This window comes from Epinephelus fuscoguttatus, linkage group LG20, assembly GCF_011397635.1.
Source record: "Epinephelus fuscoguttatus linkage group LG20, E.fuscoguttatus.final_Chr_v1".
In the NCBI taxonomy this organism is placed as follows: Eukaryota; Metazoa; Chordata; class Actinopteri; order Perciformes; family Serranidae; genus Epinephelus; species Epinephelus fuscoguttatus.
Window position 1 is genome coordinate 35,007,547 of NC_064771.1, and position 27,451 is coordinate 35,034,997.

A 27,451-nucleotide genomic window follows, 5' to 3' on the forward strand; every position below is an offset into this window, starting at 1 on the left:
TTGTTATTCAGGTTAAAGTGGGAAGAAGCAGCGGGTCTGTGGGGCAGCTGAGTGAAGTGGAGCCTGAGGAGGAAGCACCGGTTAGTCCCGGTTTCACTACAGACAGATTCACTCGCTACAGGGGCGAGGAAATAAAACCTGAACAGCCAATCAGAGTGATCTCTCTCACCAACAAGCTCCACCGCCAATTCAACATGCTCAATCAGCCGAAAAGCCGCCGACGCCAATGAACCGCATGACGACGGCCCGACTTTGGTCGACGGCCGACCGTCCGCTTGGTGTGTCAGGGCCTTAACATTGAACGGTTATGTTTCCATGCTCTTGATTTAGTATAATTTCAATTGGACTAACATGTTTAAATGTGTTTTAAAAGTCTTGTTTTAGTCATTCTAAGTGATGCTGTAAGAAGTACATGACAGTGATTAGTTGATTATTGATTCAATTAAATATTGCCACATCATTGTTATTGTAACATTGACTTTTATATCCAGGTCTATGTCAATGACAGTTAAATAACTGTTAAAATAAACTCTCAAGTTCATCTGTTCTTCAGACAGAAACACCAGCAGGATGAAGGGGTTTCCAAAACAACAATAAATTATGGAAAATGGTTTTTCAGAGTTTTCGTTTCTTGTGTTCTGGCACCAGAGGACCCAATATGAGCCAGCTCTGGCCTGTATATGTCCTCCAGATTTGGCTGTGAGTCAGGTGGTGCAGATTTTGGTCATTCAGTCAGCTCCAGTTAGCAGGTCTCAGGCCAGTTCTGGATCAGTGTCAGAACTTAGAGTGTAGAGGATTGTCATGTCATTCATCACAGTTCTGTCACATGTGTATTACCCAGTGTAGCTGGATGGATGTAGCAGCTGTTGGGTGAAGCAGTTTGGGCTGGTAAACTTCTGAGTGTCCTCTGTGTTGTTTCAGTCGACACCATTACACCTGGCCGCCGGCTACAACCGCGTCAAGACTGTCCAACTGTTACTGCAGCACGGTGCGGATGTGCACGCCAAGGACAAGGGGTACGACTCGTTTTGTTTGTGTGTGTGTGTGTGTGTGTGTGAGAGAGAGAGAGAGAGAGAGAGAGAGAGAGTATCAGTGTGTTTGTGTTGTAGCACTGTCTTTGTGGGGACCATGATTTGAAACAACGTAGCGAGGACGTTTCTGCACAGTGAGGACATTCTGGCTAATCCTCACAACTTCAAAGGGAAAAATTGGGTTTTTAAAAGTGAAGGGCACAGAATTCTGCTGCTGACAAGCTTTAGTATCATCATGAGCAGCAGCAGTGTGTAAAGAGCAGCAGTATCAATACAGTGTCCTCTGTCTTTCAGAGATTTGGTTCCTCTTCATAACGCCTGTTCATACGGTCACTATGAGGTCACTGAGCTACTGGTAAAGGTACGTTTTCTTTGTTTTGTATTCTTGACCTTTGTGTTTACACTCTGTTTACCTGTTGTAATTTTTGTCATTGTTGTCATATTTGTATAATCTAGTGCATGTCCACTGGTATTTTTTCTCGAAAGGGTTTTACGGGGTTTGTTTCCAATTTCAAATTATGGTAACTGTGTGTCCCTACACTAGTAACCTTTGGCTTTCAGAACTGATTTGAAGATTTTATTGATTACTTATAAAGCCCTGAGAGGCCTCGCTCCAAGTTATATAACAGACCTTTTATTTATTTTTACTATGTGATGTGTATTTTATTTTATTGATTTTATCTTGTTTTATTTGCTTTGTCTTTTATTCAGTTTTGTCAGGCACTTTGTAACTGTTTTGAAAGGTGCTATATGAATAAAGTTTATGATTGATTTATTATTACTATTCTAAGGAATCATAAATTGTACATCGTAGAGGACTCTGGTCAGATGTATAATTTTAGATTTTTGGCTGCTTAAAAACAGTTAATTTACCTTGTTTTTATACAGGAACTGAAATTGTCCTTCATGGCTTGACAAAAACTTTGAATTTCCTGTGACTTCTCCACAATTCACATTAAAAGCCCCCGTGTTTGTCCAGTTGAATCGTTTTAATGTAAAGCAGCAGCAGTAGGAAACATTGTGTTAGCATTAGCAGTAACTTAATCAGCAGGAGACCTAACAGTAAACAGTGACGCTGATTTCAGTCAGATGAAATATCAAACAGTAACACTGATCTAGGCTGCGTCTTTTCCTGTGTGTGAAGGCAATCTGAATCCATGCTGGAAAATGTAGTACCATATATAGTATCAAAATGTGGTTTGATTTGATGAGAATCTTAAGTATTATAACTTTGTTAATGATGTGCTCAATAAACTCAGTTAGACATCATGCACATGTGAAAATGATGTTAAAAGCAGAGCAGTGCTGTAATTCTGTGTGCAGCTCACAGACGACAGGTTTAATGTTTCCGGTCATTAAACTAATAAAGCTTCTCTCTGTGTGCAGCATGGAGCTTGTGTTAACGCCATGGACCTGTGGCAGTTCACTCCTCTTCATGAAGCTGCCTCGAAGAACCGTGTTGAGGTACAGTACGGCGCTTTTCTAAACCCCACTTTACTTAATTAGTTATTTAACTAATTACAGCAGCAGCATGATGATCCTCGCTCCACACAGGAGTTGCTGTATGCAGCAGGGTGTGTCTGACATGTTTTCAGTCTCATTTTAAAAGCAGCAGGAGTCTGACCTCACAACAGTGATCAGAGTCTGACTGTAGTCTTTAAAATGCTGGCAGGAAGTCCTGAAGAAAATGTTTCATTAATTCCTGCAGCACAGTTAATAACACACATCTGTGCAGATTTGATTTACTTGGAGTTTTATTTGCAGTGGAGCAAAAAGTGTCGTATTTTCCTCTGAAATGTGCTGAAGCAGAGGCATGAAATAGCAAATTGGAAATATTCAAGTTGAATACAAATACCACAAAACTGTAATTCAGTGGAGCAGGTTGGTGAATATACTGAGTTACATTCCTTCATTGAATCTTAACATTTTTGTTGTTACTGACTGTTTAATTTAGTAATTTAAGTAATTTAAGAAACTATGGTTTCTTTTGCTAAATTAAATGTTTAAACATTTTAATTTTTGAAGTTTCTAATTTAATAAATTTCTCACAGTAAGGTATTAATAACACAGTTTTGGTATTGATGCCACAGCTCAGATATTGTACTGGCAGTAGTATCAAAACATTTCAAACGATATCAGACCGTAGTTACAGGACATGTATGCAGTGTAGAAGTTAATATGTGTAAACCTCATGTAACAAAAGCATGTTAGTATCATCTTATTTTCTATATTAATGCCAGAATTCAGTAACAACATGAGTTGTATATATGTATAATAAAAACACTTCCAGGTCCTTGTTCTTGTACTCTGCTGGTTGTGACTGTTTGTATTTTGTGTTTAGGTGTGTTCTCTCCTGCTGAGTTATGGAGCCGACCCCACCTTCCTCAACTGTCACAATAAAAGCTCCATCGACCTCGCTCCCACCGTGCAGCTTAAAGAGCGACTGGCCTGTACGTTCTGTTTACCTCCATTATCTTTCTTACTAAGGGTGATGTGTGTAACTGTGCGTTTACCATAGCGTAATGTATCATAACTCATCGTATCATATTGTATCCTTTCATATCATATTGCATCGTTTTGCACAGTATTGTTTCGTATTGTATTGTATCGCATCACACCGACCTGCACCACACCGCATTGCACCGCACCTCACCGCACTGCACCAAATTGTAGTATGATATCGTATCGCAATTTATAGTTTTGTTCCGTTTCGTATCACATTGCATCGCATCGTACTGTACCGCAATGTACCGTATCGTATTGTACATATCTGCAGCGTGTGTTAGGGGCCATCCACACTGAGAACAATAACTGTGACGATAAATATAAATATATGTTTTAAAAATTGTTCCAACTCAAGTGATGCAAAGACCACACCACAATTATAACAACCCAATCGCCAGAAAAAAATATTGGCATTGTATGTTTCTGCAAACTATGCATGTTACATTTGCATGGTATTTTGTCGCAGATTGGTTGAAACTTTATATTTCTTTACATTTCAGCACAGCTGTGGTTAACTTGTGGTTAGTTTTTGGCACAAAAAACACTGTCGGCAAAGATCATGATTTGGCTTAAAATACCTCGTTTTAAAGGCACAGCCTCTTGAAAAACAGCAGTGACTCGGTAAAAAACAGCTCGGCAGGCATCTCACCTCAGTGTCATGGCATCCGTCACCTCCACCGCCTGGTGACAAAGTCAGCTCATATCTTTACGCCACTTTAGAAACGTTGATATTGTGAGTATGAAGCGTACAAATGTAACCTATTCATGGTTTGCAGAACTGTACAATGTCAGCATTTTCTTCTGGCGACTGGGCAGGCTGTAACAACAACAAACAATATTGTTGGGATGACATTCAGAGCGATGTAATGAGCGATAGAAACACTGACAGCCACCCAAAATCCATTAAAAAAATACAGGATGTCACCTTTAGTTTTATAACGAAATATTAGGCAGCAAGTTTCACATTGATAAAAGCAGTCTTTGGCCTCTTTGACAATCACCAGGATATGATTGAACTGATGGTGAAAGAAAGTATGAATAAAATTTGTCTTCAAAAGACTCTCATAGCTCTTTTTTGAAGAATTTCTTGAACTCAGATCCTTGTGGATTTCTTTTTGTTTCTCTGCACAGTGTATATCAGTAACAGGTCATCAGCATCCATTTTCCTAAGCTGCCAGCACAGCTGCAGCGAGCAGCAGACACTCGATCTTTATCGTTCATCAGTGTGGATGCTCACATCACCATAGTTATTATTCTTGGTGTGGACGGCCCTTTAGGGATGTAAATACAGATACATTGTTCAGATATGAAAACATAACGCAGTCTGACCTGATTTGAGAAACAAAAACACCTGATAGAAACATCACATCACTTCTTCTCTTCTTCGTCATTACTCAGTCAGAGCTACAAACACCTCGATACAACCAGAGGGATTCACTCTTTACAGTGGAGTCAGGATCTCTGACAGTCCTCTCAGTGCATCATGAACCGTTAATGTTGTTGACTGTGCTCTCTGACAGATGAGTTCAGAGGTCACAGCCTGCTGCAGGCAGCCAGGGAGGCCGACGTGCTGCGAGTCAAGAAGCACCTGAATCTGGAGACCATCAGCTTCAAACATCCACACACTCAGGAGACCGCACTGGTAACATGTAGACACACAGATGATGTAATATGGATTCATCGCAGCTGCTTGCGAGCTTCAGTGCACCTTTAAAAACTGTCTGCTCCATTAACATGTATAATTATCTCAGAGCTGATAAATACCACTGGACTGGATCTTAAAATTTAAACATTTAAAGATTCACAATTAAAGTTCAACTAACTTATTCTTTTAATTTACTGTAAATTCTCAAGCAGTCAGTTCTTAAATGATACAGCTCATAAAATGAATGCCACCTCCCACTAAAAACACAAAAAAATATGTACATGTGTGTGTTTCAATACCTCAGCATTGTGCGTCTGCCTCTCTGTACCCGAAGAGGAAACAAGTGTGTGAAATTCTGCTGAGGAAGGGCGCCAACGTCAACGAGAAGAATAAAGAGTGAGTATTGACAAGTCCGTGATTTAGTTCAGCTCAGATCACACTACTCAACTTTCAAAGTTGTCATATCGCTGCACAGTTGACACTACACCACCTGCTGTCATGTAGTCAGGAGTCTGATGAACCACCGCTCATGCTCTGCAGGTGCTTACTAGAAAATATCAAAGCTAAAAAAAAATGACAAAGCAGCATTCCCAGGAAGTTATTAGGCTTATAAGTTAAAGAAAGATTACATGCAATAGTCCACCTTCCACCCTCTCTTCCCCTCTTTTTGTCACCGTCTCTCTTTCTCAAACACACAGACACAAAGACACTGTGTAAAGCGTCACACCAGTGCTTGTCTCTGTCCTCAACCCGTGTCTTGCGCTGTCATTGGCTGTAGCTTGGAGATAAGGTCCCTGACAGGTTCACATATTTAGCCTGCGTGATATCTGCAGTGTGTCATGAGTCTCTCGGCTTGCTTCTTTGAGCAGTTCACAAGTGGCGCTCAAGAGCCAATTTGCAGGCACCAAGCTGATGCAGTCAGTGAGCAGAAAAGCAGAGCTAGTGTCATGTTGATATTAAATAACATTGTCTGTAGATAATAGAAAGCACTGTGATGCCTTGACAACCTGCAGCATTCTTTCAGTGCTTTACAAAATGCACATATTGATGCACCAACAAAAAAATAAGAATTAGACTTGATTTATACAGAAACAATTCCTGTTTTCCTCTATCTTGTATTAAGAAGATTGTGGAAGCAATCTGTTGTTGCTAGACTATGGTGATGTAATTTATTGCCGTGCGGCAGCCTCCACTCTTATGCCTCTAAGTGCTGTTTACCATTCAGCCCTTAGATTTAAAACTGGAGGCAGCTGCCGCACTCATCATTGTTTTCTTTGTCTAAAAGTGGGTTGACCTTCTCTTTGTATTAGAAGAGACCAGCATTTGTTTTTATTTCTTTATAAAAGACTCAAAAATTGCCCTTGTATTTGACGTCGCTTATTGGCTGGAGAGCTGCAACATACAGTATAACACGTGTACGCAGGAGTGGTTGGTACCACGGACTCCTAATTATAACACAGATTTGGGAAAGATTGCTTTAAGATTCTTTGCACCTAAGCCTGTTGTGATGTCACTGTGCTCCCTCAGCCTGCTGACCCCTCTCCACATAGCGTCAGAGAAAGCCCACAACGACGTCATCGAAGTTTTGGTCAAACATGAAGCCAAGGTGAGCAACCTGAACATGTTGAACAAGCTGAAATGTTGCTTTAACGTGTGGCTGTTAATGTTTGTGAGCAACAAAAACTTTATCTTCTTTAAACTGTCTGTTACTGCAGTAAAACTAATTTGATCCGTGAAGGACAAACATTGTTAAGAACCTGAACGGATGAGGCTGACCTTCCTTCCCCTCCCTCCAGGTGAATGCGGTGGATCACCTTGGCCAGACAGCACTGCATCGAGCTGCTCACTGCGGACACCTGCAGACCTGCAGACTGCTGCTGACCGCCGGCTGCGACCCGCTGCTCACGTCACTGCAGGGACTGTCGGCTTCACAGCTGGGCAACGAGAGCGTGCAGGAGATACTGCAAGGTGTGCGGCTCATTTTAGACACTGAGCTCACTCTGATCATCCCAGATCATTAGTATCGGGATTACTAGGAGTGCACCAGTAAATTACATGTGTCAGTTTGGACATACGGTCCCAAATATTAACTGCCATTGAAGTCAGGCTGACAGGGCTGTAATTATCAAACATAACTTAGATTGTAAACCTTTGCACCTGTCCGCACTGTGTTCATGTGTTGCTCTGTGATCTCAGTTTCTAAAGGCTTCTTGTCCACATCGACTGCAGCTGAGGCTCATGAGTATCGTAGTTTTTAGAGCCGTCCAACAAACTGAAGAACCTGATTTCTCGGAAACACCTCAGAAACCTTAAGTGCTTTTATCCATGAGACCCCTGTGTGTGTTTATTAGGGAACATTACAGACTTTAGATGGAAAAAAACTCAAAATGAGAATTTACAGTGAAAAATAAATCCACATCCAGACACTCGTCTCACTCTGCAGCTCTGCAGAGAGCCGTCAGGTGGTTATTAGTATTGTTTAATGGTGTTATATTTCTTATTTGTCAGCAGAGGGAGTTTTGATCAGGAACTCTGAGGTGGACCGACAGCTGCTGGAAGCCTCCAAAACAGGAGATCTGGACATTGTCAAGGTAAGAGAGATGTAGCTTTAACTCACCCTCTGGCAGCCATGTTCTACTGCAGATTCATTAACTGCAGGTTTGTTTGGGAACTTGCGCCTCTTCACGACAATATTAACTGCATTGCGATGTTGTGACTTGTCTGAGGAGCAGAGGAACAGGTGTCTGCAGAGGAGGAGAATAACACAGTTAGTTAAAATTGCCCCTAAAAGAAGCTTCTCAGTTTGGCTGTCTGACAGCTGAATGTTGGTGGATGATAAAGTTTGTTCATTTCATTCTCTTTCTCTTTCCGTCCCCTGTGTAGAAGCTCTGCACGATGCAGAATGTGAACTGCAGGGATGTGGAGGGTCGACAGTCCACGCCGCTGCACTTTGCCGCCGGCTACAACCGGCTGGCTATTGTCCAGTTCCTGCTGCAGCACGGAGCCGACGTGCACGCCAAGGATAAAGGGTGAGGGCGATTATTCTGAGAGTGGTGAATAAGGCCGGCAGGGTTCTTTAAATTATTTGTTTTTTGCATTTCGGTCCTATGTTGAGTGAGCGTGTCCTCGCTCTCAAACAGCTGTGAAAGAAACATTTCTTCTCAGTGACCTGTGCTGGTGATCAAAAGCAGTATTTTCTTGTGTGTTAAGCAGTGTACTGCTGCGGACAGGGGCAGCAGCAAAACATATGTTAGCCCCCTGAAAAAGTCAGTATGAGTTTAGAGCACACTACATCTGGAATATTTTCTCAGCTTTACCTTAATGTCAAATAGTGATTTCTGACAGGGAGCTGACGCCATTATCTACGCTCTCTTCAAAGCCAGACTCCACTGAAAAAAAACAAACTAATTTTGGCTCGCTGAACACAGGAGCTGTACGGATCCAAACTAACCTGTTAAAATACCAAAGTCCCCAAAGTCAATAACACAAACAAACTTAAGCCCAAAACACAACGCAGCGGGTCAAAAAATACGTTATTTTCAATGTACAACCCCACACCGGCGGCGGCTGATGTGCATCTGTGCACCTGGACGTGCCTCCCCTATTTCCAGCCTCACCACCCCCTGAATTAAATGCATTTTCCTACACTTTCTGCTTGAACACACCAGATCCCATAGCAGCTCTTGCGGCAGCTCGACTCCTCTCCTCACCACTGCTTATAAAGAGAACTCTGTAGCTGTGTCTCGTGTGTGATTAAGAATGGATGTGCAGAGACTCGTTGTTAAGGTCGAGAAACATCCCGAGCTAAACGACCCACAGTCCCATCATTATAAAGACAGAGGCCAAAAAGATACTTCCTGATGAGTCATAGCTCTGGAGATCAGCTCTTCAGGTGAGAAGTCATGTTTAATCAGTGGCTGTCCACACATGATTTTAAGCTAACGCAGAGGAGGAGGAAGTGCAGATCTGTAAGTAAAAGTAGAAATAGCTTTGCGTGGTCGTTTGTTGATGAGCGGCAGTGTGACACGTCCAGTGTGTGCTTGGTACATGACGCTTGGTGGATTTTTTTTGGGTGGCTAAAGTACGTTTTGCTGCTGCTCCATTCCACAGCAGTAAATTGCTTTGCTCCTGTGTCAGTGCTCCTGGAGGAGTGTGACTGACATCTACTGTAGGTAATACACTGACTATGGACAAGTACCACATACAACCCCACTTCAAAAAATCCAAACTGTTTCTTTAAATACAGCTTTTGTGTCATCGCTGACAGCTGCAGAGCCTCGTTGAGTTGGGGGGTGGTTAGCAGAAAGAAGTGTACACATACATGCCATTCATGATTTTTGAGGCTCTACATGGAGCAAACATTGACACACTCAGGGTGGGCACACATAAAATAGCAGAGGGTAAATATAGTGCAGCATATTCTGAATAAGGAGTTGAACGTATTCTCTAAGATTTGGCAAATTGTTCCTGAAAATAAGGTTGAAGTTAGAAAGAGAAAATATCACAGCGACAACCAGTGACCAAGGATGACTGTGTTAACTGTAAACTGTCTCACATCCCTGTTAAATTATTACATTACATACACACTAGCACAAAGTGACAGAGTGTGTCTCTGTGTGTGTGTCAGCGGTCTGGTTCCTCTCCATAACGCCTGCTCATATGGTCACTATGAGGTCGCTGAGTTGTTGGTCCTCCATGGTGCTGTGGTGAACGTGGCTGACCTCTGGAAGTTCACACCGCTGCACGAAGCTGCCGCCAAGGGCAAATATGACATCTGTAAACTCCTGCTGCAGGTACGCACACGCACACACACACACACGCACACACTAATATGGGCTCGTGCTCAGACAGGTGAGGGTTTATTGTTTCAGGTCAAAGCTCTCACTAATGTTTCCTGTTATCTCCAGCACGGTGCCGACCCAACCCGGAAGAACCGGGACGGGAACACCCCTCTAGATCTGGTGAAGGACGCCGACACGGACATCCAGGACCTGCTGCGGGGCGACGCCGCGCTGCTGGACGCCGCCAAGAAAGGCTGCCTGGCCCGAGTGAAGAAACTCTGCACACACGACAACGTCAACTGCAGAGACACACAGGGGAGACACTCCACACCGCTGCACCTGGCTGGTACTGAAACACACACACACAAAAAGCTGTTCGAAAAAGTGCGGACAAGACAAAATGTCCTCACAGTGCAGGTCTAGACCTCAACCTGGACCTCCAAAAGCTCAAAAGCTAGCACAAGAGGACACACATTCTCCTGAGTTTCCTGCAGTCTTCTGACTGGAGCTTGATGAGTAAATTATAAGCCAGGCAGACTGATACATCTGCAGTTATTGCACATGTAGTCAGTTTAACTCTGCACTTGCTGGGACTAAATTATAAAAAACTGTTTGCAAATTTAACAATTTGAAGCAGGACAGACAGAAATTTTTTTTTTTAATAGTGCACCTAACTCTCCCTCCCTCTGTGTGTGTCACAGCGGGCTATAACAACCTGGAGGTGGCGGAGTACCTGCTGCAGCACGGAGCTGAGGTCAACTCTCAAGATAAAGGAGGACTGATTCCTCTGCACAACGCTGCCTCCTATGGGGTGAGATGGGATAACACACACATACAGCAATGCAACATGGTACAGTTGTTCATGACAACAAAATAGAGGGCTGTTCTTGCGGGAGCGGGCGGTTTGAACTTTGCTGCAGGCTGGAACGGGCAGCTAAAAAAACACTGTGGGATCGGGATGTAGCCTATAGCGACAGGATGGAGTTAACAAATGATGTGGAAAAGAAGCTCAAACAAGGTCTGAAGGCGCACTGAGCCCTCTACTTCCCAGCGCTCTCGCATTTAGTTTTTAATGAAATAAAGGCTGTTTCATATTCTGTTCTCCTCCTCTGTATTTATTGATTTATGTGATTGAGGTTAAGGTCTCTTTTCTAAGAGAGACCTGAATACGAAACATTAATGAGATAAAGATAAAGCCTATGCTCAATAACACCGGCATCATCACGCCTCTTTATGTAATTAACAAATAGCAACGAGAGTAGGCTGTGAGTTAGAGGGCTGCATTTGGGTTGGGTCCCACCGGGTCCCGTGGGACCCAACCCAAATCTTGCGGGAGCGGGCGGTTTGAACTTTGCTGCGGGCGGGAACAGGCAGCTAAAAAAAAACACTGTGGGATCGGGATGTAGCCTATAGCGACAGGATGGAGTTAACAAATGATGTGGAAAAGAAGCTCAAACAAGGTCTGAAGGCGCACTGAGCCCTCTACTTCCCAGCGCTCTCAAAGCTGGCGCGTTTCATCTTCAGTATCCCCGCATCCAGTGCGCCTTCAGAGCGGGTCTTTAGTGTCTGTGGGCGCATCTTGGAAGAGAGACGCACGGGACTGGGACCGCAGTCGGTCAGCAACATTCTCTTCCTCCACAGCAATATTATGGCCAAGTGATTCAATTGTTAAATTCATTTGTTTCATTTGTTAACTTTGTTTATTTTATGTTATTTATTAGTGTTATTTGAGCTACTCACAGTAGTTTTGTGTTTTCTTCATTCCGCTCCTGCCCGCTCCCGCTGAATTTCTGACCATTACCGCCCACTCCCGCAAAACTCTGAGAATTTATGCCCGCACAATAATAGAGATGCATTGATTTTGTGTCTTCTCCCGCCCCGCAGGAGAAAACACGTCATTTTATAGGCTATTAATAAAGTGATTCATGGGGTTGTTTGTTTCGTTTCCCTGGCCTGCATGTCTTTTGACACACTGGTCAGGAATAGCGCTCCTATTTCGTTGTTCTCATTTAGTTTGTAATGAAATAAAAGCTGTTTCATATTCTATTCTCCTCCTCTGTATTTTATTTATTTTTCTACCTTTATATAATCACGCAGTGACTGAGGTTAAGGTCTCTTTTCTAAGAGAGACCTGAATAAGAAACATTAATGAGATAAAGATAAAGCCTATGCTCAATAACACCGGCATCACGCCTCTTTATGTAATTAACAAATAGCAACGAGAGTAGGCTGTGAGTAGCTCAAATAACACTAATAAATAACATAAAATAAACAAAGTTAACGAATGAAACAAATGAATTTAACAATTGAATCACTTGGCCATAATATTGCTGTGGAGGAAGAGAATGTTGCTGACCGACTGCGGTGCCAGTACCGTGCGTCTCTCTTCCAAGATGCGCCCACAGACACTAAAGACCCGCTCTGAAGGTGCACTGGATGCGGGGATACTGAAGATGAAACGCGCCAGCTTTGAGAGCGCTGGGAAGTAGAGGGCTCAGTGCGTCTTCAGACCTTGTTTGAGCTTTCTTAACTCCATCCTGTCGCTATAGGCTACATCCCGATCCCACAGTGTTTTTTTTAGCTGCCCGTTTCCGCCCGCAGCAAAGTTCAAACCGCCCGCTCCCGCAAAATTTGGGTTGGGTCCCGCGGGACCCGGCGGGACCCAACCCAAATGCAGCCCTCTAACTCACAGCCTACTCTCGTTGCTATTTGTTAATTACATAAAGAGGCGTGATGCCGGTGTTATTGAGCATAGGCTTTATCTTTATCTCATTAATGTTTCTTATTCAGGTCTCTCTTAGAAAAGAGACCTTAACCTCAGTCACTGCGTGATTATATAAAGGTAGAAAAATCAATAAATACAGAGGAGGAGAATAGAATATGAAACAGCCTTTATTTCATTACAAACTAAATGAGAACAACGAAATAGGAGCGCTATTCCTGACCAGTGCGTCGAAAGACATGCAGGCCAGGGAAACGAAACAAACAACCCCATGAATCTCTTTATTAATAGCCTATAAAATGACGTGTTTTCTCTTGCGGGACGGGAGAAGACATAAAATCAATGCATCTCTATTATTGTGCGGGCATAAATTCTCAGAGTTTTGCGGGAGTGGACATACACATTGCGGTTGCGGGTGGTAATGGTCAGAAATTCAGCGGGAGCGGGATGAAGAAAACAGTCCTGCGCAGGGCTCTACAACAAAATGTACCCTCCAGAAAACACTCGTATGTAGACCTTAAACACAGAATATTGTACAGTGAGGACTGCAGACTGAAACCAGCTGAAACTTCTCCTGGTTAGAGTTCCCGCAGTGTTCATTGTTTAGGAGGTTTTTACTGGGAGCAGAATTATCTGCAGACATCTCCTCCTTCTCTCAATCAGCAGTCGATTTCAGCTGGTAAAGAGATCAGTGTCTGGGGCAACTTCTAGCTCAACTGGCAGAGTTTGCGCCCCCTATAGGCTGAGTCCTTCGCAGCACACTGGATTCGATTTAGACCCTCTGCCCTTTGTTGCATGTTGTTTTTCTGACGCTGCTGTTCGACGCAAAACTTGAATGTGCCCATCTAGAGCCAGAGAAAACAATGTTGTATTCCATTTCTGCCAATATACCCCCCTAATCCTACACACAGGAGCTTTAAATCTGTAAACAGATTCAGTGAGCGATTTGAAAGAATTTGTATTTAATGAATCAATCCAAACGCCGACCTGAACCAAACTCTGTGAAAACTTTCGACTAATTTTAGCTGGTTGCCTGTGGGAACAGTTTCAGTTTCTGACCAGACTGCTTCATCTTGAGGAGGGTGTTACTCAGCTCTGGCTTTGTCCTCTTTGATTCACTTACACACACACACACACACACACACACACACAAACGCACAAACACATAGAGTACAGTCCTAGAGTCCTCTGATTGATGAGCTGCTGATTGAAGAGACAGAAAGTGGGCAAAAGCACACACCCTTGATGAGGAGTGAAATGATACATGTATATGTTAATGTGTGTGTGTGTGTGTGTGTGTGTGTGTGTGTGTAGCACTCCAGGCCTCTTGTCTAGTCCGATCAGCAGAGACTCATTTTCTTCCCTCCACCTCTCTCTCAGCTCATCCTTGCATCTCTTCATCTCTTACATCACCTCCATCACAAACCACAGTTTTGTATTTTATGACCTTGAAGTTCTCTCCTTCGTCGGCCTCTGTGGGGAGAAGAACAAACAGGTTTTATTTAAACAAGGCGGCACAATGAGAGCTGTTGAGCTGAGAACAGACGTTTGAGGACTGTTTGTGTCTGAAGAAAGAGCTCACTGTGCTACCACAGCAAATATTAGGCTAAAATATAATTTAACTATTTTAATTAAACATTCTTAAATCTGAAGAAGCATTTCTATCTGCGTCAAATGTTAATATATAATGTTTTTTAAATGAATTTCAGTGATTCTGATTGGAGAAGAGCCACATCAGAGCGTAGTGACATCATTACACGTGACACACAGCTGATCATATTTGTGACCTATCAGTAACATTGTTAACACTGTGCTACAGTACAGAGAAATACAAACCGTACTAATGAACCTTCATTAATATAGGCCTATATTTTATCTCCAAGTGCACGTCACACACTGAGCGAGCCGCCTGTTAATGACGCTGTGGGCTAATGGGCATGTAGCTACTTCCATGTTTCAGATGATACGTCATGTTTGTAGTCGACCAATGAAGATGAGTTTACATATCACCTTGGGTTCCTCCATGTCTGTAGTCCTGTCTGCTTCTCCAAACTGGAGGCGTTATGACCACACTGCTGCGCCTCACGGCAGCCTCACAGACTTTAAAAGGAAACTGATGAACACGACATGAACTTCTATGTCAGACTCATTCATTCAGTTTTCTTCCTGTATTTATGTTCCAGCACGTAGACGTGGCCGCTCTGCTCATCAAGTACGACGCCTGCGTCAACGCCACAGATAAGTGGGCGTTCACTCCGCTGCACGAGGCTGCTCAGAAGGGCCGCACGCAGCTCTGTGCCCTCCTATTGGCTCATGGGGCAGACCCCACCCTCCGCAACCAGGAAGGACAGTCATCGCTTGACTTGGTCACGGTCCGTCTCAGGCTGATTTAAAGGGACAGTCCACTGAAATACATACAGAACGATCTCAAGATGGATTCTCTTAACTTCTCTTCCTCCTCTCTTGTCCTCATTGTCTCCCATGTTCTCCACCCCTTCTGTATCCTTCCTTTCCTTTTCATCATTCACTCTTTCTTTTCATTATCATCTTCTGCTTGTTCCCCCCCTTCTCCTCCTCCTCCTCCTCCTCCTCCTGCAGGCGGATGATGTCCGGGCGTTGTTAACCGCCGCCATGCCTCCCTCTGCTCTCCCCGGCTGTTATAAACCTCAGGTCATCAGCGTGGCAGCATCGGCCTCTGGTGCTCCACCCATTGCCATGGTCCCACCACTTCTGTCCTCTTCTTCCTCTTCTTCTTCCTCCTCTTCCTCCTCCTCAGGTCTTGAAGCCACAGCAGCGGCTGCGACCAACAGCAACGCCACCGCAGCTTCTAACGCTTCAAGCTCGTCATCTACACCGCAGCCCTCGTCTTCTGCGTTCCCTGAGATGTCAGCGCTGCTGTCGACGGTCGAAGGCTCACTGGGTGCTGAGAAGAAAGAGGAAGGTGAGTGAATAAAGAAGTCCTCAAACCTGAACAACTTCAGAGTTGTTTCCCAAAAGACTTTCTGATGCCACCTCTGTTTTAAGGTTTAGATCTTAGTTGATACAAAACAAACTACTTGGTCACTACTTTTACTGATTTTTGCTGGTGCACCATGAAGGTCCCATCCTACCAGAGCTCCCGATAGCCAGTCCGACTCCGGCTTTTAACCCAGCAGATATTGGCACTTGCAAAATTAGGACATCCTTATTTTGATAAAATCTGACTTAATGAACCTGACTCAACTGTGAGCATTCGACTCGAAAGTACAATCAGATGTCCAGAGCCTCGGGCCGCCGACAGCAAACGCTGTCCCCTTAAGTTTTCAGCCTCTGGAACAGACAGACAACCTCTGCTGCCTCAGAGGACCTCAAACTACGTCCTGGTGTGTACGGTGCTAAGAGGTTGGAGATATACCTTGGACAGAGACCATGAAGAGCCTTAAAAGTGATCAGCAAAATCTTAAAATATATTGTAAAAGGGAGGAAGGAAGTTCATTGTTGGTCATTGTTGACGGTTTGAGATTGAGAAGTCGTACAGTGAACCTTGTCTTTGCTAGAAAACTCCTCAGACTACATAAAGTGATAACATCAAATTACAGCTCTCTGTGTGTGTGTGTGTGTGTGTGTGTGTGTGTAGTTCCAGGAGTTGAGTTCAGCATCTGTCAGTTCTTGAAGAATCTGGGACTGGAGCATCTTCTGGAGATCTTTGACAGAGAGCAGGTGAGATCAGCAACACAAGGGCAGCAGAACAAGCTGTGAGCACATCATATGGCAACTTTAACAATTTCATCGCTAACGTGTGTGTGTGTGTGTGTGTCTACAGATCACTCTGGATGTGCTGGTGGAGATGGGTCACCGTGAGCTGAAGGAGATCGGCATCAACGCCTACGGACACCGACACAAGATCATCAAGGGAGTGGAGAGGCTCATCAGCGGGCCGCAGAGTGAGGACACACACACACTCACACACACTTGAAGATGCAACCTTTAACACGCAGTTTAACGCACATCACATTACTCATGTCTTCTTGTCTTCCAGCATCAAATGAAAAGTGAAGTTTTATCTTGATGTGTGTGTGTGTATGTGTGTGTGTGTTTGTCAGGTCTGAACCCCTACCTGACGTTGAATACAGCCAACAGTGGGACCATCCTGATCGACCTCGCAGCCGATGACAAAGAGTTCCAGTCGGTGGAGGAGGAGGTACGAGCTTTTTCTTAAACAGGTTCTACTGCTTATTATAAAAAGAACAAGAAAAGCCTGAAATTCCACCTACTATTCAACCAATCGATCAGGTGATGGGAAAGAAAAATTATGCTTGTTATCTGTAGGTCAACTAAATGAGTGAACTGTACGTGGAGGCATTGTGTGTGTCTGTCACAGGGCTTGACATCAGTCTGTGCTCAGGCAGGTGGAATGCCTTAGGAGAAAAATAAATGTGAGGTCTACTGTAATATTATCTGAGAATAATGTGCGAACTCCAATGCTGGGGGCGCCCAGCTGAGCTGTGCGTACGAGTCCGTCTCTATAGCCCCTTTTACACTGCCAGATTTTCTGTGAATGTTGGGCCGTTTTGCCGGCAAGCTGCGAGTGTTTAGACACACAGAGCCGGATTGGCGAGTTGATCCGAGGTGACCAATTTTCCGCCGCGTAGGGCAGACATATTGGTGGAACCTTTTTAGTTTAAACATAACGAGGTGGCCTTCCGCAATGGGAGGGGCTGTTGATGACTTGTGGGAGGAGCTGTTGATGACTCTGCACGTGCGAGCCACTGGCGGTGGATAAACAGGAAACAGCTGATAGCAGGAATTAGCGAGCAGCTAGTAGCAAGAGGGAAACACAAACCTGACAGACACTGTAAAGATGAGCAACTGGGGAGACAAGGAATTGCGCGCCCTCCTTGTCCTCGCAAACAAAGAGGCCATTAACCGTCAGATGGCGGGGATGGTGAAGAACGGGCCGACTTATGAGAGAATCGCCGAAGGACTGACCAGCCGCGGCTTCCCTCCCACATCACTGTTTACGTCACACGCTGAGCTACACGTTTTGTTACTTGCTCACGCCCCCCATTGCCCCGAAAAAGGCACATTCTGTATGAACAAAAGTAGGTAGACGGTATTTTGCTGCACTCCCCGATTTTGTTTTTATACTGCCAATGCTGAAAAAAGACTGATTGGGCTTTCCTGCACATTTGCACAATTCCTGTTTAAAAAGGGCATCTGATAAACATCAGGACCGATGAGAAAAGTCTGACACACTGAACACTACAGAGGGTGACACCAGTGATGAGAATTTGGTTGAACAAGAGCGTAACAACTCACCATTTTCATTGAGTGATTTTTAATTGTATTTCATGCCAGCTCCTACATTTTCTTTTCAGTTCAAAATCTTTTTTATTGCGATTTTTCAAGGTAACAAAAGTGCAGTGCTGAATGGTCATTGCAGGAATGTGAGATAAGCAGGAGTGTGTATCAATGGCATCAATGAATGCAAAGAAACATGGACTGATTAATCATAAATCAGGGTGAGAGAGAAAAAATTAAAAAAAAAAAAAAAGGAAAAAGAACAGAACAGTTCAAAAACAATACACGTATAGAAAAGTACAAAATAATCCCTCCCAGTCACTGCCAGTGTACTGAAGATAATATTAATTAACTGTCACACCGAGAATCTGTGTGAGTGAATGATTAATGTGCAGCGAAGTTAAGCTGCACCAGGGAGTCGAACCTTTACAGGGTCTGGAATGATCAGATACTGATTTCTTATAGACATCAATAAAATGAAAGCGCAGTAAGAATGTTGTTGGAGAGGGAATCGTCGTCCTGCCTTCTTCTTCTTCTTCTTCTTCTTGTGGTTTATCACATGACCTTCAGATGTGACCAATGAGAAGCTTGTTTTTGTTGACCAGATGCAGAGTACGATCAGGGAGCACCGAGACGGCGGCCATGCTGGAGGAGTCTTCAACAGATACAACCTGGTCAAGGTAATATTTGTTTCTATTCAGACTTTATCAAATAGAATTAAAATAACACAGAGATCACAGTTAAAGTCAGAGTCTCAACTTTGTGTTTGCACTGCTGCGAATGTCAAACATAAATACAAGAAGTTCCCGTGGTAACACTTTACTTGAAGGTGTCTACATAAGAGTGACATGACACTGTCATAGCTATGACATGACACTGTCATGAACCTGTCATGAACATTATGTACATGTCATAAACATTTATGACTGCTGTCATTAAGAGTCATTTGGTTTTTGTCATGACAAGTTGACATTGTTTGGGATGTCCTTATTATGACAACTTGACATTAATCAGGATGACATTACCAGAAGATGTCTTTATGTTTATGTCAAGTTGTCATAATAAGGACATCCCAAACAATGTCAACTTGTCATTACAAAAAACAAATGACAGTTCATGACAATGTCATGTCATAGTTACGACAGTGTCATGTCACCCTTATGTAGATACCTTCAAGTAAAGTGTTACCGAGAGTTGGAAATGTGTCACTTTACCTGCTTTGATTGATATTTTGTGTTTAGAAGAAACAATTCAACAAGACAAAACAGATCTTCTGTAACTTCTTTGATTATATAATAGTCCTTTGTGTTTTGTGACAGTGACTCACAGCACCTCAATGAAGCTACAGTTCCTTTTTGTCTAATTCAGGCAACAGATGTACAAAAAAATTCAAACTTTCTTTTGTCTTTTGTTTGTGGAAGTTTCTACTCACTCGGAGTTACTGTTGTTCACAAACTAAAGAAATGATTAGATGATTTTTCTGTACTTTTTACTGGATATTTGAAGCAAACTTTGTCACATTGTAAAGAATATTGTTGCAGAAATACCCTGGATTATCATCATCATATTATTTTAGGGCCTTATCACCCACCTCTAACATAGCTTGAAGGCATCATAATGTAACTCAGTACAATCCCCGGGATGACGGGGTTTCAAGTTTTGAGGACAGCTTTTTAGCCTGCGCAAAATCAATATGACTCAACAGAAAAACATCGACCACTGCAGTGAACAGTGAATGTCATCTTATTCGCCAATAGGCCGACGGCAGTCAAAATGGCGAATATGCAGGTGAAAGTCAGTGCATCCCTACTAACATAATAAGCACTAAACACAAGAACAGACATTAACATCTGGACAAAACCAGTAGTTGTGGTCCGACCGGCCAACATCTATCCATTCAGTCACGTGCAGGAAAACCATTTGTATTACCGTAATTAACTGATGTGTTCCTGCAGTCGTGTGATGTCCTGATCACTGTCTGCACCTCCAGTTGACCTCCGTCTGACCTCTTGTCTTTCAGATCCAGAAGGTTTGCAACAAGAAGCTGTGGGAGAGGTACACTCACCGCAGGAAGGAAGTTTCAGAGGAAAACCACAACCACTCCAATGAGCGCATGCTCTTCCATGGTCAGAATATTAACTGTATTATCAGTAGTAGCAGTAGTATTAGGGTTAGGATGAGGAGAAACAGTAATAACAATGATAATGTGTAGCAGTAGTAGCAGCCTGCAATACTAGTAGTTGTTGTAGTGATACAGACCCGGCTGCAGAAACAAATTAAAGGGGGGGCACTAAATTTTTTTAGGGGGGCAAACTTTTTCAAACTACTTCAGGCTGAACAATGGCTCTGTGACCACTCCTACAGTGCTGAGAAATATTATTTTCCCTCACCAAAAAGGGGCAGTTCATCCCAAAATCTAAAAAAACAAACAAAAAACATTATTGTAGTGCTCTGTCCATTTATTCAACTCAAAAGTCAAGCATTTCTGGAGACATAAGCACTGATGTCAAGCTGAACACTGAAGTAAACATTCAAACTAGGAGAGGTAGCTACAGCAGCTAGGGAGCACAAGGAGCAGAACAAATCAGTGTTACCCTTCTGCCTTTAAGTACCCTAAGTGGGTGTATCTGTAAGGTGTGTGTGTGTGTGTGTGTGTGTGTGTGTGTGTGTGTGTGTGTGTGTGTGTCACTTTCAGTAGAGTGGCAGGCGGCGTTTGTGGAGTGTGTGAAACCTTCTTAACACATTGTCTTTCCACTCATTCCTAAATTTTTGAGTCAAGTCCCTAGCATGAATGTTTACTTCAGTGTTACTGTTGACTTCAGTGCTTACGTTTCCAGTTAAAGTCAATGGTGCTGCTGCTTCCTGCTCCCCCCCGTTCGCGTTGTCACTTCTCGTCGTTATATTTTTTTGGAAATAATTCCGGATATCCATAGCTCGCGCCTCGCGGCGATATTAATTATCGATGCTGTCCATGAATGAATGAGTCAGCACCCGCCCCCTCTGTCTGTAATTGGCTGAAAGTTGACTTCATTTGTTGGTTGGATTGGTTGAACTGTATGATCGTCAAAACGAGATAGGAATAAGAGAGAGTTGGCCACTCTGAGTTAAAAAAACAAAACCCCCCAAAAATAAACAGCTTCCAGTCGAGGGCGGGCACAGCTGACTCTGTGGGCGGGCACTGCCCCCCAATGCCCGCCCATGCCGCCGGGTCTGTAGTGATAGAAACAATAGTGGTAGAAGAGCATCATAACAGTAGTACAGTTAGTCATGATAGAAAAGCCAGTAATTACAGTTGTAGTAACAGTAGCACTAGTAACACTTGGCAGTAGGTAGTATGGGAGCAGTGGCAATAATGGAAGTAGAAAAGTAGCAGTCATCACATTAGGTGGAGCAGTGACAGTAGTAGTACTGGTAACAGCAGCAGGAGAAGTTGTAGTAGTAGTAGCAGTAGTGATAGTAATGTTCATACCAGTTGAACTTGTATCGATGGCACTGTGACTTTTCCCTCCCAGGTTCTCCGTTCGTCAACGCCATCATCCACAAAGGCTTTGACGAGCGTCACGCCTACATCGGTGGGATGTTCGGCGCCGGGATCTACTTTGCCGAGAACTCATCAAAGAGCAACCAGTACGTTCACGGGATCGGAGGGGGGACAGGCTGCCCGCTGCACAAAGACCGCTCCTGCTACATCTGCCACAGGTGTGCCTTCAGGACTCCCCCCCCCTCACAGAACAACATGTTTGACTCTCTTTGTTAGGCGTTTTCAAGTGAATGATTTAAATATGTCAGTTTAACAAGTCTTTGTCGAGATTCACTTCATTTTCAGAGCTGCCTTAGTGAGTTTCAAACATCAAAGGAAAACACACAATATTCTCACATTATTAACAAAACTGACCGTTCTCTAAACCCCACGTCTAATCAGTGTTTGTCGAATCATTTCCTTAGCAACTGTAACTACGTGTTAGGTGTTTGAAGGTCAGGTATTTTTTATTATTTTTGGAGACAACTTATAGTAATCCCCAAATGAGCAGTGCCGTTAGCTAACGTTAGTTTCCACCTGACCTGGGTGGTGCTCAGTGCAGAGGTGCCAAGGCTAACGTTAGCTAACCATTGGGGACCAGAGGGTACGCAGTCAGCGAAGCCAACAGAAAATAAAATGGAAGACAAAACATTTACATCACAGTACATTAAAATTTCAGTCAGTGGATCGCTCGACTACAAGGAAAGACCGCTTGTATTTCACGTCATTTTAAATTAGCAGTTTAATGCTGTCGAGCTCTCTAAAGCAAAATTTAGCAAAACTAACATTTACAGCCGTGATGTCGTGGACTGAAATGTTTTAATGAATTCTGTGCATGTTTGGAGACAGCTATGTTTCCGTCAAAAGTGATTGGAATCATTGGGAAATGCGCATTAAAAGAAATACGAATCCTGTGTGGCTCCATTAAATGTACGGACTTTGGTGAAAACTACGAACTTGCTCGAGTTTTCCGCAGAACCGGAAACAAAACAAGTCTCGCATTCTTCTTCTTCTACGTTTTCTGGCGGTTGGCAACCAGCTTGTAAATGCATTACCGCCTTCCCGACCCGCAGTGTGGATATCACCATGGAGAGAGGTGCGCTACGTCAGACTTAATTCGAACATAACTGTTTCCATCCCCCGTTTTGCGAATCAGCATTTTTTCAAATCAACCAAAACCCGGCTAAAGCGAGCATATTTTAGTTTAGCGAATCAGGGGATTTTAATTCAAATTTTGGCGTTTCCATCATAATTTTCTGATGCGATAATTATAGATGCGCATCTAAACAGGCTGATGGAAACATGGCTAGTGGCAAAAACAAACACTTTTAGTCGACATAAATTGACGGTGCCAACAATTCCAGAATGGTGACATTACAACCTGTTTGGCCACAAAATATTGTTCCCTTTAGTCACCTAACACAGAAACATGATAAAATATGGTACGTGTTTAAAATTCCCCTTAACTCTGGATTTGCGTAGCAACTGTACAGCATGGTAGCAAATGCTTTGTTTTCCCCCTCAGAGAAGAAGAAACGTAAACTCATGTCGTCTTGAGACAAACTGTTACAATCAAACCTCCAATAATCTAAAATCAATACGTACTGAATTAATAACTGCGTATATCTCTCTACAGTGTTTCCACACAGTATAATGCACTTTGTGTCAGCGTCTCTTTTTGTCCCTGGCAGGCACCTGTTGTTCTGCAGGGTGACTCTGGGGAAGTCCTTCCTGCAGTTCAGTGCCATGAAGATGGCTCACTCACCACCTGGTCACCACTCTGTCACCGGCAGGCCGAGCGTGAACGGTCTCGCTCTGGCCGAGTATGTCATCTACAGAGGAGAGCAGGTGGGCAACTTGTCTCATACATGATTATACATGATTATATGATCATTTCCTTGGACTTTGAGGTGTTCAGGAGGAGACAGTTCTTGTGACTCCACTCACTGAAGGCTTTTATCAGGTCCCTATATTCAGACTCCTGCCCATTCCTGATACACGCCACAATAGCAGTGTCGTCCGAGTATTTCTGGATGTGGCAGGACTCAGAGTCAGAGTATTTGAAGTCCGCCGTGTACAGTGTGAACAGGAATGGAGCCAGGACAGTCCCTTGTGGAGCCCCCGTGCTGCTCATTAATGTCCCAGAAACACAGCTCCCCAACCTGAATTACTGTGGCCTTCCTGTCAGGTAATCTGTGATCCAGGAGATAAAGGAAGGATCCACTGCCATCTCTGTGAGTTTGTCTTTGAGTATGTTGGGTTGGATGGTGTTGAATATGCTTGAAAAAACAAAGAACATGATTCTCACATAAGCGCCGGGTTCCTCCGGGTGAGCTAGGGCACGGTGAAGCATGTAGAGGACAGTATTGTTCACTCCAGTTTGTTGTTTGTATGCAAACTGCAGGGGGCTGAGTTTGTCTTTGACCTCAAATCTCAGTAGGCGTAGAATAAGCCGCTCCAAGATCTTCATGAAGTGCGAAGTAAGGGCTACTGGTCTGAAGTCATTAAATTCAGCTGGACATTTAATTTTTGGTACCGGCACAACACAGGAAGTCTGTGCCAAGTTGTGTTCTGACCTGCCCAGTGGTGGTAAGGCAGTGGCTCTCTAAGCTTCTTTGACTTTGTCATACAGCAGATCAAGGGTTTTATTTTCTCTGGTTGGACAGTTAACAAACTGTGTAAATCCAGTCAGGTGATAGGAGAGGGAAACATGGTTGAAGTCTCCTGATATTATCAATAGTGCCTCAGGATGTTTAGTCTGTATCTTAGCAACGAGTACATGGAGAACTTCACATGGAACTTCAGCACTTGCCTTGGGTGGGATGTACACAAGTATTGTTATGATATGACTGAATTCTCTTGGTACCTAAGTTGGCCTCATACCAACTGCCAAAAGTTCAATATCTGGACAACACATCTTCTCCTTGACAGTAATATGTGCAGGACTGCACCATCTCTGGTTCACAAATAAAGCCAGGCCCCCACCGTTTTTCTTGCCACCAGCTTCAGAGTCTCTGTCCGTTCGTATGAGAGTGAAGCCAGGTAGATCCACGTTGCAGTCTGAGATGTTTTGATTCAACCATGTTTCCATAAAACACCTGAGACTGCACTCATGGTATACTTTCTGAGTCTTCAGAAGTTCAGAAAAATATAATAAAAATTCAGTAAAACTAAGTAAAATTGCAGAGCTACCAGACTTTGCTGCTACTAGTTGAAGCGCATGTTCTGTATTATACCATGGTCTGGGTGAATACTCAGTTGTGATTGGCTGCAGGGTGTCCGTTAAAAGGTGTTATAGGACAGCTAAAAAGACGTTCCGGTCAAATTGCCTGATGACAGGTTCTAAATTATTGCGCTGCCTCAACTGCTAGTTTGTAACCATAGCAACGAAGACTCAAAGCAGAGGCAACGGATTACAACGGGCATCATGAGTGATTTTATCGTTTCATTTAATTTAATTGGTGAATTTGATCATTTTGATGACTGGGATGCAGAAGAAGAGAAGATAGAGAATGAAAACAAAAGGGAGAAACGGCACAAGGAGGTGACACCGGAAGAATTAAATAATTTAGAAGATGAGAAGGATGAGCCCAACACCAAGAAGACAACGAAATGGGCAGCTCAAATGCCACTATGATGGACATACCCATATCACTTTCAAATTTCAGTATTAATGGTAATGTAGCATTTAATTTTAAAGGAGCAATAAGCGAAATTCATCATTTCTAGATTGAAGGAATTAAAAAATTGCTATGTGAAGAACTAGAGGTGTAATTTCATCTGGAGTATAGCATGACCTCACACACCCTCTCTCTGTGTTGATCTCCAGCCCATTGTTTACAAGTCGGTCCGGCTGCGTGTTCATGTATGTTCATGTGAACCCCCCCCCCAGCCAGTGAGCACTGGCAGCGCATATTTTCAAAATGAAATGGCAGAGAGCGGAATGAAACCAGGGCTAACCGGTGCTTCCTCCTCAGGCTCCACTTCACTCAGCTGCCCCACAGATCTGCTGCCTCTCCCACTTTAACCTGAATAACAAACCGGAGCTAGCTGGGAGCGGCTGGCGGAGGGTTAGCCGCAGCATGACGGAGGGAAGCACAGCCATTTAGCCTCCGCTAGTCTAGCTCCGGCTCTCTGTTTGGATCAAACTGGAGCACCGAGCCCTGGTTTGTTATTCAGGTTAAAGTGGGAAGAAGCAGAGGTAGAGGGAGGAGTGGCTCATGACACACTTTGTTTTGGTTGCGGCCACAGCCACAGCGTGTTTCCATGGCTACATAGATTAAATAGTCCGCTCAGCTGTGGCTTGTGAAAAACTCATGATTTTTACTGTGAAAAACATTAAAGCAAAAATCATTTATTTAATATTCATTTCTTTGGTAAGTGACCATGGTATAAGCGGGTTAATGCCCTGCGGAAGTCCATTCATTCCTGATAATGGACACCTCGTAGGGCATTAACCCTTACATATATTCTATATATATCACTTAGTCGTTGTATAAGTGGAGAGCACAGCTTGTGCTCAGTCAATTGGACATATAATGTCTTCTGCTGAAACCCGTAGCTGTTCATAAGTGGCACTTCACGATCCAGCGTGAATAGATGTCCACTCGAGCAATCAGCGGTGCTATTAGTGTGTGGAATTACAAAGCTGATGTCTGGAGAGCAGCAGGACTGCAGAGATGTGGAGCTGCAGGCTGCTCTTCACTCAGCCGTCTCACATTATCACAGTGTCTGTTTCTCAGTCTTTGTGATTTGGTGGAAATTTTGTAGCCGGACCACTGACGACCCAGAAGATTAGACCAGATACAAAACCACATGACACAACATGAGATCACTGTTAATGACAAGACCGTAGTCTGTCAGTTATACCACTGACTCATCAGGAGGCCCAAACATCAGCACAGTTCTGCACTGAGTTACTAACATTTTAAAGTCAGGTGAAATAAAATCTGAAAACTACATAAGACACATTTTACAGGTTAGAAAACACCTGTTAAAAACATGTGTAAAGACGGGGAACTACACTGATCAGCAGAAACATTCAAACCACTGACAGGTGAAGTGAATAAACCTTTGGTTCTGGCATTCATGTAGATACCACCTGACGTGTTCCACCCACCCAAACACCGTTGCAGACCGTTCCGCCATCCTACGAATGCTAAAATCAGATCCAGATATTTTTTAATTTTGCAGTAAAGTGACTTTATTCTTAAGGGGGGCGTCTTCCCCCATATTACCCCACTGAATCGTAGAGTTAGACCATTAAACTGTTCTTCACCATTTCTGTGCTAAAAGCCTGTCCAGTGACACAATGGAGCAACCCTTAGTATAAGCCCCGTCCCTACACTGTATCAGAACCAGAGCCCTTGCCGTTCTTTCGCAGACCAAGCAGTACCAAGTGGATTTTCAGGCAGGTCAGAGTACTTTGGCTCTAAATTTGATTCTGGCTCTGGTGGCTCAAACATTTGTGGCTGTCCTATTCCAAAAAAGCTGCTAGATGCAGCATCCATCATAGTGCTATGATTAAAAGAGGCTGCAGCTTTCCTGTGTGTGGGCGTGGCTTTAGTGCTTCTTGTGAGTGGGCGTGGCCTCAGTGCATTCAGCGGACACGCCCCCAGTGTCTCAGAGCAGCCTATTTTTTCATGATTTTAAAACATAATTTTATAAACTTGTCGACTTTTTTTAAACATACAGATTTAGCCAAATTCTTAATGACGTATATTTATTTTTGCTTTACCTGGACTTTAACAGTTGCAAAAATAGTTCCAACATGGGAATAAGTTCACCTAGGTGCTAGGTGTAAGACCTAGGTCACTGTTGTTATTCTGGATGTAGGTTAAGGTTATGTAGTTATCACCTAATCATAATGCTTTGTCCTTGTTTACGAACCTTTTTGTTGTTTGCTGATTAACGTTAGCATTTTTAGCTGTCAGAGAGAATAGTGCTTTTCACTGATTGGCCACAGGA

The 27,451-nt window shown here is 43.5% G+C and overlaps 1 protein-coding gene across 2 annotated transcripts in view; it reads left to right on the plus strand.

Annotated features, from left to right (window-relative positions):
• Positions 1–27,451, plus strand: part of LOC125880625 (poly [ADP-ribose] polymerase tankyrase-2) — a 42,833-nt gene that overhangs the window by 11,771 nt on the left and 3,611 nt on the right. The window contains exons 8-29 of one of the 2 annotated variants that reach the window (XM_049563247.1): positions 922–1,016; positions 1,326–1,392; positions 2,418–2,495; positions 3,373–3,481; positions 5,057–5,178; positions 5,486–5,577; positions 6,709–6,787; positions 6,978–7,149; positions 7,690–7,772; positions 8,065–8,210; positions 9,809–9,974; positions 10,089–10,308; positions 10,664–10,773; positions 14,868–15,056; positions 15,283–15,625; positions 16,301–16,383; positions 16,487–16,607; positions 16,767–16,864; positions 18,570–18,644; positions 19,985–20,090; positions 21,477–21,663; positions 23,176–23,332. In XM_049563247.1, the coding sequence (XP_049419204.1) occupies positions 922–1,016; positions 1,326–1,392; positions 2,418–2,495; positions 3,373–3,481; positions 5,057–5,178; positions 5,486–5,577; positions 6,709–6,787; positions 6,978–7,149; positions 7,690–7,772; positions 8,065–8,210; positions 9,809–9,974; positions 10,089–10,308; positions 10,664–10,773; positions 14,868–15,056; positions 15,283–15,625; positions 16,301–16,383; positions 16,487–16,607; positions 16,767–16,864; positions 18,570–18,644; positions 19,985–20,090; positions 21,477–21,663; positions 23,176–23,332 (2,898 nt within the window). The remainder of the gene's footprint in view (positions 1–921; positions 1,017–1,325; positions 1,393–2,417; positions 2,496–3,372; positions 3,482–5,056; positions 5,179–5,485; positions 5,578–6,708; positions 6,788–6,977; positions 7,150–7,689; positions 7,773–8,064; positions 8,211–9,808; positions 9,975–10,088; positions 10,309–10,663; positions 10,774–14,867; positions 15,057–15,282; positions 15,626–16,300; positions 16,384–16,486; positions 16,608–16,766; positions 16,865–18,569; positions 18,645–19,984; positions 20,091–21,476; positions 21,664–23,175; positions 23,333–27,451) is intronic. The other variant, XM_049563249.1, reaches the window with a different exon arrangement.